The sequence below is a fragment of the Anser brachyrhynchus genome (genome assembly GCF_964034855.1).
Source record: "Anser brachyrhynchus genome assembly, chromosome: 2".
Lineage (NCBI taxonomy): Eukaryota > Metazoa > Chordata > Aves > Anseriformes > Anatidae > Anser > Anser brachyrhynchus.
Genome location: NC_137695.1, coordinates 26,392,963 through 26,408,175, shown reverse-complemented (window position 1 = coordinate 26,408,175; position 15,213 = coordinate 26,392,963). Strand labels below are relative to the sequence as shown.

Sequence of the window (15,213 nt, the reverse complement as noted above, 5' to 3'; positions counted from 1 at the left end):
AGATGAAATTAAGAGAGAAGAGTTTGCCAAACATGTTTCTAGACCATGTTTAAAAATACTTTCTTAAGCAGTGTTCAAATATGCACCAAGCTGAGGAAGGTAAAAAGGAAAAAGACTGAAGATCAAGTAACCTTAACTCAGAAGAGCACTGCATTTATCCAAAGTTTTAGGAGGAAGCCTTAAAATAAAGCAACATATCTGAATTTTCTAGAGAAGTGAGATATTTTGATTTCAGTGTGCTTTAGAGAAAAACCCCGATTACATTCCATAGAAAAGCACAGAAAGCCAGCTATTAGCAGCCCAGTTCTGCAGCTCTTACTCATTAAAAGTAATTTATTGACTAAGGGCTTAAGAATAAGGCCCCAACATGACTTCTCATGTTGAGGTGCAAGTATTTGTCTTACATGGATCTGTTGACTTCTTTATCATTGCAACTGAGCAACATTCAATGACAACACGAAAGATCAATTGGAGAGGACTTCATATATATTTCCCTAGAAAGAGCTAAAAATGCACCCTACATTTACAGATTTCATCTTTACCTTGGTGCCAGGAGTGCCAGGTTGTCCTTTTTGACCATCCAGACCATTGTGTCCCTATATAGAGTAGAAAAAAATACTTAGTATGTATTTTCTCAGTAACTGTTACACACAAGCTCAGTCTTAAAAGGTAAAATTCTTTCCATACAAAATGATTTTCTAATATAATCTTACAAGTTTTTTTTAAAGCATTCTCTTTTGCCAAGCGATATTAAAAACTTCAAAGATATTGAAGGATTTAGAATATATACTCTCAACTTTGAAGGGATTTCCAGGTGTTTTCAGTATGTTGAAGTGTTGTCAGTTTTAACTGTTCAGAGAAAAGGTATGTATAGACTCACCCTAATTCCCTTAAAGCCAGGCAGACCAGGAGTTCCAGGGAAACCACGAGCACCCTAAAAACACAGAGCATGAATGATTGTCTCATGTTTTATACTGCAGTTAAAAAGAAAGAAAAAGCATCAGTCTTTCATTAAAATTAGTGAGTATATTGGGGTCATGATCATTCAAGTGAGGACCCACAATCATTCAAATGAGGATCACAGTCCACTCCCAAACCTCCCAGGATCAAATGTGTTCAAAGACTAAAAATAATTAACCTGATTTTCCAGTTCTGTATCCCAGAAATTTCACAAATTAACCTGTGATAGCACAGCTATTTTAAGTTTCTATGCCAAGGTACCTGCTCACCACCTATGCAGCTCCTCACTATGTTACCTCTATTACTCTTGCTTTACTGGGGGGTAAGAAGGTGGGGGACAGGGAACAAAAGAAAGACATAACTATATGATAGCCCTGAAGGTAAGAACTACAATGGAGATATTGAAATTAATCCATATAAGGAATATTGATGAATTGTTTATGGGGTGCAATTCAGAAATGTCATTAGGTTTCATTGCTAAAAGCACTGTTTTATATACCAGACGGTAGATCAATACTTACTTGAGGGCCAGCAACACCCCTTTCACCAGGTCTTCCAGGTTTGCCAGGGTGACCCTAAAAATGCAGTAAAAATGCACTGAGAGGAAAGCTCATTTTGCAAAAGAACATCATATTTTTTTTTTAAGAAGAAAAGACATTAGCAAAGCTTTTCCTTTTTGGTAGACAGAGCTTGTTAGCTTCCCTTTTCCCGTTTTCAGAAAGCTAAATAATGTATTTGGAGAGATTTTAAAGTTATCTATTTTTCTGTACATTTCCAACAGACAGCATCTTTTGTACTATAAAATAAATTTTCAGGGGCTTATTTATTCTATCGGATAATAAAGAACAATATAGAAATGATGGCCAATAGAATGCTTAGTTTAACAATAATCTAATGTTCGAGTTGAATCACAACCCTCAAAGAGATGAAAAAGTTTTAGTAACAACTTACATCTTCACCAGCCTTTCCTGGAGGACCAGGGGGACCACGAGGACCTTGGGGACCCTGTTAAAGATAGATTGAGTATTACTTCGAGCACCTTTCTTCAGGTTAGTCTCTTCCCTGGTTTCTCAGTAGAGTTTGGTCATAGCTGGAGCCTGAACTGAATCAAGGTACTTCCATCCTAATTGCCTTTGCACTTCATGAGTTTCCAGTCAGAAGGAGTCTGAATCTGAATGTTCAGCTGTTTCTGTAACAGGATCAAGCAATTCTAACATTCAAGAACAAGCATATGGATAGGATTAACAGGCCTAAGCATTACAGGCCTATCTTTGCATCTTATTTCTAACGCTCAGTGTCTGTACGTGAAACCTGTACTTACTGTTTGGCCAGGTTCACCAGGCTCACCAGGAACACCTTGAAAACCAGGAGGACCCTAGAAGAGAATGGAGATTGTTGGTGTTTGAATTGGCTATTTTATAGCTATGTCTAAATCCTACTACTGACTAATACGTTGAGTGTACTTACAGGGGGTCCAGATGCTCCAGGTGGGCCTCTAGGTCCCATTAAACCCTAGGGAGGAAAAACAAATATTGTTTTTCTGTTTAAAATCACTATTACCTAAACTCATCAATAACACCAGTTCCTGGTATTCCTAAAACCTTGGTAAAGGCAACAGTTTTCATCGTGCAATGTCCAAATGAAATTTGAGGAAATTAAGAGATCTGCATAGGCAGTCCAAATACAAACAAATCTGAAGCCAGTGAGATGATTTAAGAATGTGCCATTATGGCTGAGAACCTTTTGATTAGGCTTCTTATTCTATTTTGGCTCATTAACAAGTGCTTTCACACAGTTGCTTAGTCCTCTATGTACCCACTTCTTCCCTGTGCGTGAACTTCCAGAGTTTAAAGACAGTCATAACACATTAAGAAGGGTTGTGTTTTGGGCCTGTCCATTTTATCATAGTTTTCAGGAATAGATATTGGAGAAAAGGATCATTAAAATAATAGAGAGGAAAAAATGAAAACAAATGTATGCAAATGGCAGTGTTACCATGAACCAGGAGGTTCACACATCATTTTGAAAAGAAATCAATTTCCTCTTACAAATATTGAGCACACATCTATTTCAAATAATGATCTAACTCTGTTTAATTATTTCAATTTGCTTGTTTTTGACTAATTTCTCTTCATTTCACCTCCAAAATAAGTCACTAATATACTCTCATTGGCTGATTTTAGAGATTTATATACAACTTGAAAAATTTGGTCAAAAATCACTCCTAAAAGGGATTTTTCCATAGATTAGTGCAGTTCCTTAACAGTCATCTTAAGCTTTACTAAGCAGGCAGACAACTTTTAACTGAAATTTAATTTAACCTTCTATTGTCCAAATGGACGTTTCATGAGACGTTTCAACAGAAGCTATTATACTTTTATCTGCTTTTAAAATTTCATTGGGAACCCTGTTAGGTTTTTCTCATTACAAGGGGACTAACAGTTTTTCAATGGCTTATATACCATTCCAATGAGACTGAATAAGTTTTCTCAAGGAGAATAAATGTATATTCATTACAGGCATTAACTTATGGAAGCTAATGCAATCATATGGCTATAACAGTATGCACTAATTCTAGGAAAAAAACCAACAGTTACTGGACAGTCTGAATCATATGTGCTGCATAAGCCCTGTGAATCTTTTCACAAATTATATTCCATAACTGTTTTTCCCTGCTCTTCTGTGTTCCCAATCTCTCACGTTTTCTTTATGGAACTTAATGCCTCACAGAAGATAGAACTTACTGCTTTTGCTGTCAATGAATCCTCATTGAGTCAACAATTGGAGCTTTTAGAAATGGTGACATGCCATATAAATCTTCATCTATATTTTCTAATTTATTGTCAGACACTGAAGGCCGAAGTTGATTAAAATAATCCAGTTTTCTTATATTAAGGATCTCAATGAATGCCAATGTATTTTCAAAAATGAATCTGATGATATACTACTTTCAGGAATGGAAAAAAGTATTTGACCCAGAATATGACCCAGACTAATCCTTGGCAGCCTTCATCCTGCTGTTCACCCATCAGATGCATTGTCTGTGACATCAATGTGTGTGATGAATTTAACCCATCTACATGCTATCTACATGCACTGAAAAATACCTGCTATCATCAGGAAAATTTAGAAATTCATGTAGAGAGGCAGAAGACTCCTGAAATGTCCATTTGAAAATAGTATACTGGGAAAGATTCCTCCTCAGAATAACTTCGCAGTAGCAAGTGCTAGCTTTTTCACTTGCTCAGAACTAAATGTAGTGGCCAGTGTTCTGCCAAACCTGTACAATACCAGCACGCCAAAAGGGTTGTCCTGAAGGGTTGTACAGCCATGGAAGATAAAACGGTCACTGACTGGAGCTAAGATACTGAGTTACTTTCTAGATCTGTCTGCTTTAGAGAGCATCTCTACAATTGACCTCATTCCTACAATACGAACTTCTTCTGTCTCAACAGAGGTAAAGTAATACTGTACCCAAAGCAGATGTTCCATCATTGGTTAACGAGATTCACAGACGTGTGATCAACAGACAGAATTAAAGCTCAAGACCTACTTGTGCTATATTCCAGTTGAAGATACAGTCCTAAGACTTATTTCTAGCACTTCACATTGTGCTATGTCGAAGGATCAGTTTACAATCTGACTTAATATATGCTCAAAACACTGATTTTAAAACTATGCTTTGAATTAATACAGCTGGATTAGACTCAAAAGAAAATGTGAAATACATGTTTATGCAAGTTATCAAGTGCTAAATCTTATACTTACCATAGGTCCTGGGCCAAAGTCAGCCGCTTTAGATGGATCATATTGAGCAGCGAAATTCTGTGGGTGACAAAAATTTGAAATTAAAGCACTAAAGTTTTTTCTGTAACAAGTATTGATAGTTATCATTCTATATGCACCTGTCATTTGACTTGCTATATGATATGTTAAAGGAACATACTTAAAACTCAGTAAACATGGCCCATTTATATTTGCTTCTTTCCAGAAAGACTTTATTTCACCAGGAAGACCATTTTACACTTTGGCCTCAAATATCTACCCAGTAGTGAGAGAGGCACTGCAACAGCCTGAACTGAAAATTAAGGATGTAGACTTGGTGCCCATTAAAAATTGAAAACATTCCTGAATCTCTCAAATCATTCTGCTTAATTTCTAATGAGAGACGTTATGCATATTTTTTACCACGTTACTTAAGCAAAATTCACAGCCCAGCCCTGACAAATTATTGGATGAGATGGGCCCTTCAGCTTCAAAGAGATCTGCAGAGCATGCCGCCTCAGAAACACTGCACTGGATTTCTGATCTTTTATTATATAAGTCTTGTAGATAAATACACCTCTTGCTTTGTAGAATATATTTTCACTAAAACGGAGGAGATCTATGCAACACAATCAACAATCTTATTCTTGCTTGTTTCATTAGTCTATTAAAATAATAGAAAGTAACAAAAACAGTTTTTTGTTTGCTAATAGGAAAATAAATTATTGCTATACGTATTGAGGGCAAAAGAGTCCATTCAAGAGGATTTACTACACTTGCTAAAAAGACACTGTTTAATGTCTTTATGTTCCCAGCCCAAGCCTAAGTCAAACAAAGAGTTAAAACAAGCATTTGACAGAGCATAGATGATGGACACTTCTGCAGAAAGTGTGTACATGACAATCCACTTGTGTTCTGCAGCATTCGTGCGGATAGATGAAAAATTCTAAAGGAAATGAGGTACTGATGTTTAATTATGGACTTCTAGCTTAAGAGTAGTTTTCTCAAGCTTATTCCAGTACAGCTGCTTTCTCTTGAACACAACAGCAAAGTACTGTTTCTTTCATCCATCCGCTTAACAGCACAGGTTTCCTTTAGTTGACTCCTAATCCATATATATTATGTTAGCACAGATCTAATTAACGAGGTTGATTTGTTCCTCTGCATAAATCCCTGTTGCACATAGAATCCGAAGTTCCTGAGGAAATCCTAAGGAGTGTTTCACTGGAACTGGGACCACAAACTTCATGCCGACTCTAGTGGTTGGCATGATCTTCTCTCCAGAGTATGCTTCCTCTACTCTCCAGCAGAATGTCAGTGTTTTCCAGCAAATATACATTTAGCCTTTGGATGTCATGAAGCTCTGATTATCAGTTTCAGTAACATAAAATTTGGATGCCTTACTCCGCCAAGACCTGGAGGACCAGGGGGGCCTGGAGGACCTGGTAGACCGTCTTCACCATCTCTGCCTGGTGGACCTGGTGGACCCTACAGGCAAAAGGAGGATTATAACGCAAACATTAGAAGTAGCTCATAAAATCTCTGAAGCGATGATTTTATTAACAACTGGGAACCTACAGCACATACTGCAGCACTGCTGTATGTGCAGTTTCAAAGTATGTCCAACTTCAGAAAATAAGCACAGCCTGAATTTACATTGCCTTGCCACTCCTCCATCAGATACGCACTGTAGTTTCATATTTGAGAAGATTTATGAGGGTAATATTGCACTATGCTACCAAAGCACAACCTCCAGATTGAGAAGTTTCATTTCAAGCAACTAAAGCTTGGACACGAACCCCGGGTTACCCATGCAGACCCACACAGCTTCTGTTTGTGAGAGCCAAAAAATTTCTGACAAGCCGAGGATTGGCAGGTCAGTCTTACTGCTATGAACTAACATATATCCAGAAAAGGTCAAAGGCCAGTTTTTAATCAACCTGGATTGTCTGCTGCTATAATCAGAAGTTTGATGACAATGGAACAGTACTTTTCTACAGGTTTTTGGTTCCTTTTGGTACCGTCACTTTGCTATCACTGTCATAACCACTCCTACAACAGCTTGAAGGGACATGTTCAGTCCAGAATATTTGCTCTTACATTCTGTCATCCTCAATACACAAAGCTGATCAAGGTTTGCCATCACAGTATTTGAGGTGAGGCATTTCATTTGGTCTAAATGAAATCCGTAATAAAAACCTTAAGGATTCTTAAAGGGACAGGATTAGGCTTGTTGTCTTCAGGATAAAGCATGTATCTTACTTCATTAAACAGAGGTAGATAGTGGCAGCCTAAAGCAAATATCAGCTAAGGACGTGAATTTCAGAATACAGCTCTATAAAAAGCAGCAGTGATGCAGAAGTGAACCAGAAAAGCAGGTATCAACAATATGAACATTACAATTAAATAAAATTTAATTATAACACTATAATTAAATTATCATACCAACTCTCTTAATCTATGGTTACATTTAAAATTGCCTTTAACAGCACAACGTCTGCTCTGACTAACAAGATGTGGATGACAAATGCCTGGCTGCCAAGAGGAGAGCTTTTTCAAGCCACCTTTGGAGGTACAGGTATTGAATGATCCTCTAGGCTACCTTTGTCTCTTTGGGTTTGATGTAGAGAGCTTATCTTTACACCATCCTGTTCAAAGACTATGTCTTTACATGACAACTTTCTCTTTTGCATTTTCATGCACCATGTCCAGTACAAGAAGTCGTGAAAAAAAAAGTTTGCAACCATCATCTGGAGTGCTAGGCTGTTCTCCGAACCAAAATCACATCTAATTAGGTGCAATGACCATAAGTATGTTGGAGTGGTACTGCCAGTGGCAGCGTCGGTACATAGAAAACTTGATTTCTTTTCAATGAAATTGTACCTGTAGAAGCTTGCATGTATAATCACTTGATCTGTCATTAATGCCTACACTGATTTTTTTTCCATACTGATTTTCCTACAACTGTTCAAAGACCACAAATAAATAAGCGTCAATCTAATTCCTTACCCTTTCTCCCTGTGGCCCTTTGTCTCCTCTGGGGCCCTGCTGGAAGAAAAGAGAACTTAATGAGTTACCATGGAAATTTTCCAGGACGATACAGAGAAAGAGATACATTAAAAATAATTAGTGTACATGAAAAAAGGGAAAGAAGACTGCATATAGAAGTCCTATACCTATTTCCATGGTATATTGTTTTTTCTTCAATACGCTACTGAAAACAGATTAGTCACTACGATCACTATGTCAGTCAAGGTATCACTGCACAGTCCACAGAAGTACTTACACAGTTTGTTTTATTCTCATCTGAGTAACTGGCTCTAATTTAACAACAGTGACTTTAGAAATAAAATGGAATCTATTTAGCCTTTTAGACCAGTATGGATATTAGTGTACGGTTCAATTCATGAAACCTTTCTAAAGGAAATCTTGTTGAACAAGAATCCTTCCTTGAGGCAGTTTTGTTCTTGGTATGCTTAGTTCTGCTCTTGGATAAAGCAGATTAAATCCAAAATTTGAATTTACCATGGTGTTAACATGTTGCACCCACTGTTCCCTCCTTTTTATGTCCAACTCATCTCAGTGAACACTGAAAATAATGATTTAGTCAATATTCTGTCATCAAACATTCCACAAAATATTACTCTGCCTGAGAATATTTGATGTCATCTACATTTCCACAGAAGAAAAATGAAAATGCTTACCCTTCGCCCTGCAGGTGCCTGGAAGAAATAAAGCAGAGAATTAAAAAAGATACAAGTTATCCCAATATTTTAAACTAAACTAATGTACAAATTTAGGCTCATCTTCTTACAACTCTGTAATTTATGTCGGTACAATATATGCAAGTATATCCTATGCTTTTTAAATTACTAGGAAGGCTAAGAGTTTATTATCTAGTGAAAATATATGCGCCTACATATGAACATCCTATTGAAGACTGTAAATTTTATACTTACTAAAACCTACAAATATAACATAAATGGAAGTCACACCTGAGTTCTTTTATAATCCTTCTGTGCAACGCAATTTAGCCTCGAAGACTGGCCTTAAAGTACAGTCATCTCCAATCCACACTGCCAGGTATAACGTCCGAACACCACTGCTCAGTTATTTTTCTCCTCATGATCTTTACACCTATGAAGGCAGTCTCTTAAAAAGGCCAGCCCACTTGAGAAATTGGGGTGGGTACATTTCCATGCAGTCCCTTCAGGATTTAATTGGTACCTTTCCATGGCCACCTTGGGAATTAAGGTTAGTAAATAATACTGCCCTGAAAGGGTAGCCTAGCCTGTTAATTGAAGTTTAATATTATATATTAGATGAAAAATAATCATACTGACCTCACTCGCACCTGTAGAAAAAAGGGAAAGGAAAAAAAAGATAATTAGATTGTGGATTCAATGGTTTTAAAAGGTTGACATTTCAGTATTTTAAATAAAAATGTATTTTTTTAAACGCAAAAAACATTTTCTTAATGCAATTTCTTTCTCTTAATGTGATTATCTTAAACTGTAAGGACTCACAAGTGTGATCACTATATTTTTCCAAGTCAAAACAGAGTTGCTAATAAAATAAAACAAGTCATTTGGTTGATACATAAGAAGACAGCTTATTTTCTATAAGCCTGTTGTAAATACACTTAAAAATATCTCCCTGGAAAAAAATACATGTATTTTCATGTATGTGTGCATGCAACAGATGAATAAAGCCAGGTACGATGACACATGCGAACTGGAAGCCACAACTTTAGGTTTTGATATAGATGGCCCCTCGCACGTTTAAGGGGAATGGTTCTACTCAAATGGACCCATTTCTAAAATGTAAAATGCCATTGTGTAACCAGAATAGCTTGAAGCTATTATCCACCAAATAGCAAAAAACTCTATTTCTGTATGTTACTTCCTTCTAAGTACGCTCTTGTTAATTAGATGCAGAAATCAACTTTTAAAATCTGTTTTCCAAAGTTCAAGCAGTGAATGATTTAGTTTTGGCTGAAACTTACCGTGGTAAAAGATCTCTTTCACCACACTTCAATGCCAACAATCTGACATTTGACTAACAGGTTGTTGGGTGTGGCGTGCCCGTCCCCCACAAAAAGTGTCCCTTTGGGGGTGTTTGATGGCACTGAATTCAAATGGTTCACACAGTAGGGCATGAAGTGGTGTGGCGACGTGTGACGATGTGCAGAACATCATCAAGCTCCAGAACAGTGAGCGGGCAGAATACCGATGGCAACTCAATATAAAAGTTCAGAAAGCGGCTGTCTGCGGGTGCTGGTGACACGGACGCCCCCGCTGTGTTATTTGGGGGAAGGGCAGGGGCTGTGGGGACGTCGGGCTTCCCGCCCGGGCCTCTCAGCCCCCGCCGCCGGCCCTCAGCGGCCTGCCGAGGGCGCTGCTGCCGCCGCCCGCCACAGGGGGAGGGAACGGGCCGGGGGCCAGGCCTCAGACGGGGCTCCCCGTGCCCGCCTCTGGCCTCGGCCACCGGGCTGAGGAAGCCTCGGCGCCGGCAGCGGGGGGAATTGGGGGGGGGGGGGCAGCCGGCGTCCCCCCCGCGGCTCTGCTGCCCCCTTCAGCTAAGCGCGGAGCCTCCCCGCCGCCCTCGGGCCGCCTTCCCCCCTCGGCGGGCGGCTTAAAGCGTGCGGGGAGCCCCGGGGAGGGGCCGTGCGGTGCCCCCCGTCGGCCCGGCGGGGCCGGCTCGGGGCGCTCCCCGCCGCGGTGCCCGCTTCGCCTCCAGGGGGCGCGGCGGCGGCGGCCCGCGGGGAGCCGCGGAGGGGCGGGGGGGGCCGAGACCCCGCTCCCGTCTCGCCGGGGCTTTAAGCATCTGCTCTCCTTTGGATGCGAGTTTAGTTTCTTTTTTTTTCGCCCTTTTCTTTCCTTTTTTTTCTTTTTTCCTTTCCTTTTTCTCTTTTTTTTTTTTTTTCGGTGGGGCTCCTTGGGCTGATTTTACCTCCTTGGGCTGATTTTAGCTCCTTGGGCTTTTGCCACCCTTTGCTAATTCTGGAAGGAAAATACACCCTAACCAGGCTAGACCCTGCCCTGGGACGGAGGTGGCACAGTTACCAGACGCTCTCCGGGGCGCCGAAAGCTGCCGCTCGGCACTCGCCGCCCCGCGGGCTGCCGTCGGCGGGGAGCACGGCGGGCGCAGAGCGCGGAGAGCCGGCCAGCCGCCGCCCCCTGCCACCACCCCGGCCACGAACACGCCGAAAGCAACTTACGTTGGCTCGTCGCTAGGCACGAAGTTACTGCGAGCAGCAACAAAATCCGCGTATCCACAAAGCTGAGCATGTCTACACGCTAGACATGCAGACTCCTTGTGCCGCAGAGTCCCCCCGGTCGGTGGCTAGCTATTACCTGCGGGACGCAGGCATACAGTCCCGAGAAGTTTCCCCCCGACCTCCGCACGCCCCCGCCGCCCGGCACGCTCAGTGACCCCGGCCCCGCTCCGCCCTACTTATACCGCAGGAGGGTCCCGGCGCCGCGAGCCGCCGCTGCCGCCGCAGCCAATGGGCGCGGGGCGGGCGCGGGCCCCGCGCGGCTCCCAGGGCCGTCACGTGCCCCGGGGTCGGCGGGGGGGGGGGGGGGGGGGGGCGAGGAGGAGGCAGGCAGGGAGGGAGGGAGGCAGGGAGGGATGGAGGGAGGGAGGCGGCCACGCTAAATTGGTTCCATGCTTTGAGGACGTGGACACTTTGAGGCTTTCGGAAGGAAAATCTGACTCGCCGTCTGATTATTTTTTTTTTTTTTCAGGACGTCCCCCCGCCCCTCGCCCTGATTTTTTTTTTTTTTTTTTTCCCTGGGCTGCGCGGCCCCCGGGGGCGCTCCGAGGGCTTTCAAAGCGGGAGCTGTCCAGGGCCTGGTGGGGAGGCACCGGGGGCGGGCTGCCTGCCGTGCCCCTGCTCACCCCCGTCGAGCCGCCCGGCCCCTCGCATCCCCTCGCCCTCCGCATCCCCTCGCCGGCAGCGCCGCGGCAGAGCCCCCCTCGCTCTCCCTCCCTTCCCCGTGTCCGCCGCGTTCCCCCCCCCCCCCCCCGGCTTCGCAGCCGCCCCGGCAGCGTGCGGAGGTCCCCGTGGGGGGCGCAGCCCGGGGTGCCCCGCAGCCGCTGTCCCCAGCGCCGCCCGGCTTTGGGGGCACGGAGCCCCAGGGCGGCTCTCCGGGGCCGGGGGAGGGAGGGAGGGCTCGCAGCTTGCCACGTCTGTCCGGTAGCGGGCTGCTGCCGTCGTGGGGTGTGGGTGTATGGGGAGGGGGAAACGGGAGGACGTCTGCCCCGACCGCCCCACAGCGCTCGGGGAGGTAGGGGCGGCTGAGAGGAGCCGCCCGCGTTGCCCCTGGGGGTGGCAGGGCCCCGTCCGCCCTCCCCGGGCTGCAGTCACCCGGGGTCGCCCACCGCGGCCCCGCCGGCCGCTGGCCCCCGCGGCTGAGGGGAGCTGACGTGGTGCCGCCGGCCGGGCCAAGCCGCAGCCGGCCCGCCCGCCCCCGGCCCGCCTCCCCGCCCAGGGGCTCCTCCGAGCAGGCGGCCGGCCCCCGCCCCGGCCCCCTCCGCTCGCTGAGGGGAGTCCCGGGAAGAGGCGAAGGCGAAGGGGAGCTCGGCGGCGGGCTGGAGCTCCCCAGTGGGCCCCCTCGCTCGGGGCGGGCTCCGCTTCCCTCCCCCGGCCCCTCGCCCAGCAGGCGGGTCCCGCTCGGGGAAAGGCTCCGCGCTGCCGGGCCGAAGGGGGGCCGCTCTCCCTCGGCCTGTCCTCGGGGAGGTGCCGGGGCGTACCCGGCCCTCCTCTGCAAGCTGCCTCGGTTACAAAGAGCGTGGGGGCTCTGTTCGGGGTGTCCGTCTGAGGGGGCAACCCGCTGGGGTTGTTTCCCGGGGCGCAGCCCGGTGCCGGGATGAGCCCACGGGGCCCCGGCCGGGCTGAGGCCGCCTCTGGGTACCTGGCTGGCAGCTGCCACGAGTGCTGGTGAAATGGGTGACAAACGTGGAATTAAACCCTACCTCGGGCTAAAAAGCGACATCGGCAAAAGGTGGTGGTCCAGCAAAGTATGTCTGGCCACAAAACGGGAGCCCAACAAGTGATGGTACCAACACTGTAATAAAAGTATACCACGTAAACAGCACATATCTACTCTTTGAGATCGTATCATGTCAATGGTATCAATTTAAATAGGATTTAAAACTGAGCTGGGCAGCAAAGTTAACTACTTCAAAGTTTGTACCAACATAAATCTACAATAGCCCACTGAGCTTCCAAACAAGTTGAAATAATGATTGAAATCAGACCCAAAGCGCTGAGGCTGGAGTCCAAGAATGAGTGTTTCCTGACACCTCCGCTTCTACTGAATAGCAGGGTTTTTAAGACTCGTCCCTTGAAATCAGTCATTTGACTCTATAGGAGTTTTTCTTCATTTCATCTTCAAATTAATTTAGTCTCTGTTGCACGAACAGAACATTCATCATCTGCTTATAATAATATTTAGAGTATTTTGTGATGAAATCTGTTCTAATTGCATATACATAATGTCAGGCAACTACTGCTTGTCTACTTAAATGCATGCTTTCAAGAAATGATAGCCCTTCTCTACTAATGGAATTCTCTTGGGGGTGCAACACTGTGGATACATGTCCTGACCGAACTGAACTAAGCCATCATTTCCCTCCCTCCTTCCCCTCACATTTTACACAGGATAGACAAGCCCCCAGCTCCCCCAAAAGGAAGAACACACTCAGACACAGGTTTTCAACTGCTTCTTCTTCTACCATGAAGCGGATAGTTGAGGGAGAGAGAGAGACAGAAGCTCAGCAATGCACGAAAGCTCTTGAGATGATCAACTACGGTTCCTAACCTTCATAAGATATGTTTTTGGTGTGCTCCAACCATTTCAGGATTGGAGCATGTAGGTCAGTATGCCCTTGTTTAGAAAAAAAAATAGAGATGGAGATAAAGAATAATAATTCATTGGTATGGCTCTTTTCCTCTGACTACAGGTTTCTGTCAAAACCCTACCATGCTGAAAAACCCATAAGTGAAATTCTGTAGGACTGGCAGCTTTGACATAACAATCTTGGATGTATACTTGACCTTCAGAAATTGTGGAGCCCTTGGTCACTTTGTTCACTAGTACACATCCATTGTCTTTTTCCATATTTTTGAAGAAAGAAGAATCCCTTTTTGTCTCTACCATCAGCACTGATTCAAACAACACTAAATGAGTTTAGGGTAAGTGACAAAGGCCTATTATGCTGGGTATCTTTATCATAAATATACTGTCACAGCGTCCATTGTGAAGGTAGGTTACATTGCTCACCTACTCTGTCTAAGCAAGCAAAAGTCTTAGAAACTTTAGAAAAAGTCAAAGTGTATATAAAAAAAAAGTGTGCTCACTGAATTTGGACCTATAGTGTGAACTTGGAGAATATATTTCCTCAAACTGCAATTACTGCAAATGTTTGCTGTCATGCAGGTATCTTTACTAGTACAAGAGCTCTAAATTAACAGAAGTAACGTGACAGCTTTTGGAGCCATTAGCATAACAAAAATGATTTGATCAGCCAACTTTAACAAGGAAACATCTGAGAACTCATTTTCTCTTTGCATCGTATTTATTTAAAGGAAATATTTCACACTGAAGCCAGTAATGCCTACGGCACAATTTAAACTGAAACCAATGATAATAAAAAAATAACCCTTGGAAAATTTGCTGTTAAGTCAAGCTTTGAAAGAGGTGACACTTCAGGTGATGTCAAAGTAGATTTATTTCTTGTAATTTTGAACAATTCATTAGAATGCAGACCTAAAATTCCAAAAGCTGTAACAGTTTTTAATACACTGGGAAGCATTTGCCTTGCTTACTTCTTTAAAACTTATCAGTCATCCATCCATCCATCCATCCATCCATCCATCCATCCATCCATTCACCCAAAGAGTCTAATACTCTTTGGCCAGTACCATAGTACAAGAACACATGGAGCAATGCTAGAGCTCAGAGAATGAATCTACATCTTTTTAGGCTCTTGCCAAACCTCATACCCCAAGGTGGGCAGTCGGGTTTGGCATGCTCTCAGAACCCAGTTCTCCTCAGGCTGATATGAATGGGACAGCCAAAGTATTTGTAATTGTTGCAAATAGTTATTGATTTCTCTGCTTCTATTTCAATGCAAAGCTTCACACATTCGTTCAGATAATGGATACATGCCCAACTATATAGCAGTAAAGGCTGAACAAGAAAGCTACATAGGGGAAGTGGTTTCCCGGTGGGACTCCTTTTAGTGGTGGGGATGGTTAAGTGACACAATCTGTCTCTAGTGCAGTGGTCTGGTCTTTCTTTTGTAGGGTACATGGAAATATGAGTGTCTATACAAATTAATGCAGCACAAAGCTGAACCCTGGATAGATTCTACTTGGTGTCTGCTTTGTAGACATAATAGCTTAATTAGATATAGCTTGAGTGAAGGTGCTTATGACTCTGTACTTCACATCTTAGCAAGGTGCAGTCAGTATCTTGC

At 43.8% G+C, this 15,213-nt stretch overlaps 1 protein-coding gene across 2 annotated transcripts in view; it reads right to left on the bottom strand.

Moving 5' to 3' along the window:
• Positions 1-11,147, bottom strand: part of COL1A2 (collagen type I alpha 2 chain) — a 36,961-nt gene extending 25,814 nt beyond the window's left edge. Inside the window, exons 1-12 of one of the 2 annotated variants that reach the window (XM_080582156.1) lie at positions 10,946-11,147; positions 9,069-9,079; positions 8,430-8,447; positions 7,735-7,773; positions 6,130-6,213; positions 4,729-4,785; positions 2,428-2,472; positions 2,282-2,335; positions 1,912-1,965; positions 1,482-1,535; positions 881-934; positions 543-596 (exon numbers count right to left, since the gene is read on the bottom strand). In XM_080582156.1, the coding sequence (XP_080438282.1) occupies positions 543-596; positions 881-934; positions 1,482-1,535; positions 1,912-1,965; positions 2,282-2,335; positions 2,428-2,472; positions 4,729-4,785; positions 6,130-6,213; positions 7,735-7,773; positions 8,430-8,447; positions 9,069-9,079; positions 10,946-11,015 (594 nt within the window). In that variant the 5' untranslated portion in view covers positions 11,016-11,147. The remainder of the gene's footprint in view (positions 1-542; positions 597-880; positions 935-1,481; positions 1,536-1,911; positions 1,966-2,281; positions 2,336-2,427; positions 2,473-4,728; positions 4,786-6,129; positions 6,214-7,734; positions 7,774-8,429; positions 8,448-9,068; positions 9,080-10,945) is intronic. The other variant, XM_080582157.1, reaches the window with a different exon arrangement.
• Between the last annotated feature and the right edge of the window lie 4,066 nt (positions 11,148-15,213).